At 30.9% G+C, this 2,645-nt stretch overlaps 1 protein-coding gene across 1 annotated transcript; it reads left to right on the top strand.

Annotated features, from left to right (window-relative positions):
- The first annotated feature begins 1,212 nt into the window (after positions 1–1,212).
- Positions 1,213–2,160, top strand: LOC116907289 (olfactory receptor 7G1-like). Its single transcript, XM_032910238.1, has one exon. The coding sequence runs from the start codon at positions 1,213–1,215 to the stop codon at positions 2,158–2,160; it is 948 nt and encodes a 315-aa protein (XP_032766129.1).
- The last annotated feature ends 485 nt before the right edge of the window (positions 2,161–2,645 follow it).

Genomic DNA, 2,645 nt, shown 5'->3' with positions numbered 1-2,645 from the left:
AATCTCTATATTCATATTGATTGCCTATGTATTCACAGCAGAAATGGAGAATAAAATAAAATAAATAATAAAATAAAAAATAAATAAAATGGAGAATGAAAATATTATAAAATATAATAATGAACATTACTATGTATGATAAAAAGTTATATTATACCATTTGTGAATAAATGGTTAGGTCTACAAACTATCATTGATATAAGATCTCTCTCTCTCTCTCTCTCTCTCTCTCTCTGTGTGTGTGTGTGTGTGTATGTGTGTGTGTGCGCGTGCCTCAATGGAATCTGTTGTTTGTTCTTTAGCAGTAGAAGAAAGTAGAAAGACTGAGTTATGGTATAGAATTATATGTTGATATTTATTACCCTGGAAGGTAATTTAAAGATATAAAAATTTCAAGATTATGATGTTGTTTTGTTCCTAATTATTTAATGAATAGAAATTATTTAGTAAGAAGAAAACTGATTATCTATAACTTACACTCAAAAGACAAATAAAATTTGTTGTTCACTATATATTAATCAATTATTCACACAATCTGTTTCACTAGAGTTCATGTTTTGTAGACTTCTATGGGATTAAAAATGATGTAATCTCAATTATTTTATTATGATACTAATTCTGTGGTGTCTAAAATGAAGATAATTTAAGGTTTAAAACAATATAAACTCTCAATTACAAAAATGTTCTTTTCTTAATGAAAATATGAAGAGAGTTTGCTTAAAATTTTATTTAGATAAATGACACTTAAAAGAAAAATAAAATGTTGGAAGGAAAATTTCCAGAGGAAAATAGGTATGCCTTCATGTTTTTATTATGGAAATGATAAAGATCTTCATAAATCATTACCCTCAAAATCAACATTTATTGTCCCTTACATGATTCTTTACCAGGTAAAGTCACCTACTGCCAAGGCTGATAACATGACTACTAGCTCAAAGCTCATGGGGCAAAAGAAAAAACTTGCTCCATTCTAATCTGTATATGTGTGTCAGTACACATAAATGTCCCCATTCAAATATAAGAAAATAAATAAATAAATCTCCCTACATCAAAGTCAACATCACAAAATAGTAAGTATTGTCTTTTGGTCTATATTTTAAATGAGATTGAGGAATACATCTGATCTGAGAATACACATTTTATTTCTAGAATATTCCCAAAAGAAGCATTGTGTCCATACATGTGATTTTACTTTGTATTTCTATTAGATTGATGAACAACATGGAACCTGGAAATAAGACAACCACATCCTATTTTATTTTGATGAGACTTACCCATGATCCTACAATGGAGCCTTTTATATTTGGCTTCTTTCTGTTTACATATCTGGTCACAATTCTGGGAAATTTGCTCATTATCATTGCTGTCAGCTCTGATGCCCATCTACAAACACCAATGTACCTCTTTCTTTCCAAACTTTCATTCACTGACATCTGCCTAAGTACAACCACTGTCCCAAATATGTTGAAGAACATTCACACACAGGACCAGAGCATCAGTTACACAGGCTGTGTCACTCAGGCCTGTTTTGTTTTGAGTTTTGCTGTATTAGAAAGCTGTGTCCTTGCTGCAATGGCCTATGACCGTTATGCAGCTATTTGTCATCCTCTAAATTACACAGTAATTATGAATCCATACTTCTGTGGTCTACTGATTCTATTGTCCTTGATCATTAGCATTGTGAACAGCTTATTACAGTGTCTGATGATACTGCGGTTGTCATTTTGCACAAATATTGAACTTCCTATATTCTTCTGTGAACTTGCTCAAGTCATCAAGCTTGCCTGTTCTGATACTCTCATCAATTATATCCTGATATATTTTGCAACATTTGTATTTGGTGGCATTCCAATTTCTGGAATCATTTTCTCCTATACACGGATTGTCTCTTCTATTTTAAAAATATCTTCCCTAAGAGGAAGGTACAAAGCCTTTTCTACTTGTGGGTCACATTTTTTAGTTGTATCCTTATTCTATGGTGCAGCAGTGGGAGTATACATCTGCTCTGCAATTACTGTTTCCCCTCGGATAACGACAGTGTCATATATGATGTACACAGTGCTCCCTCAAATGCTGAATCCTTTTATATACAGCCTAAGGAATAGAGACATGAAGAAAGCATTAGGAAAACTTATCACAAAGGTATCTTGCTTTCTGTGATATGTTAATTGATTTGGACTTAAGTGATTCATGTGTTCCACAGAGACAGAATTCTTGGTGAGTAAGCATGTATGATTTTTGCTGTTATCTTCTATATGTTATATAAAAAATATGCATGTGTTATCATTGATTTGTTAATTTTCTATCATTTTGTCATTTTATAATTTTGAGAATATATTAAAACTATCATAGGATATCTTTTCTCATGTCAAATATCACAAAGAGTAAAAATCTTCACATTTTAATAATTTTATTATTGCAGAACCAGACCTAGATATGTAAATATATTGGTAGATATAGATTACACATGTTTATATATATAATTTTGATTGAAGGAGAGTCAACCAGATTTTAGAGAGGTGGAAGAAGGAAAATGAGACCAAACAATTTAATTATTGTTTTCAATTATATTTTCAAATACGTTGTCAGAGAATTATACAAAAAAGTGAATTGAACTTTTAGCACTGCAGACATACAGTTTATTT

The sequence above is a fragment of the Rattus rattus genome, chromosome 8 (assembly GCF_011064425.1).
Source record: "Rattus rattus isolate New Zealand chromosome 8, Rrattus_CSIRO_v1, whole genome shotgun sequence".
NCBI lineage: Eukaryota > Metazoa > Chordata > Mammalia > Rodentia > Muridae > Rattus > Rattus rattus.
This window is presented reverse-complemented; position numbering and strand designations above follow the sequence as displayed.

Excerpts from the sequence above, each read along its gene's own strand:
- LOC116907289 (XM_032910238.1), top strand. The coding sequence starts at position 1,213 with ATGAACAACATGGAACCTGGAAATAAGACAACCACATCCTATTTTATT.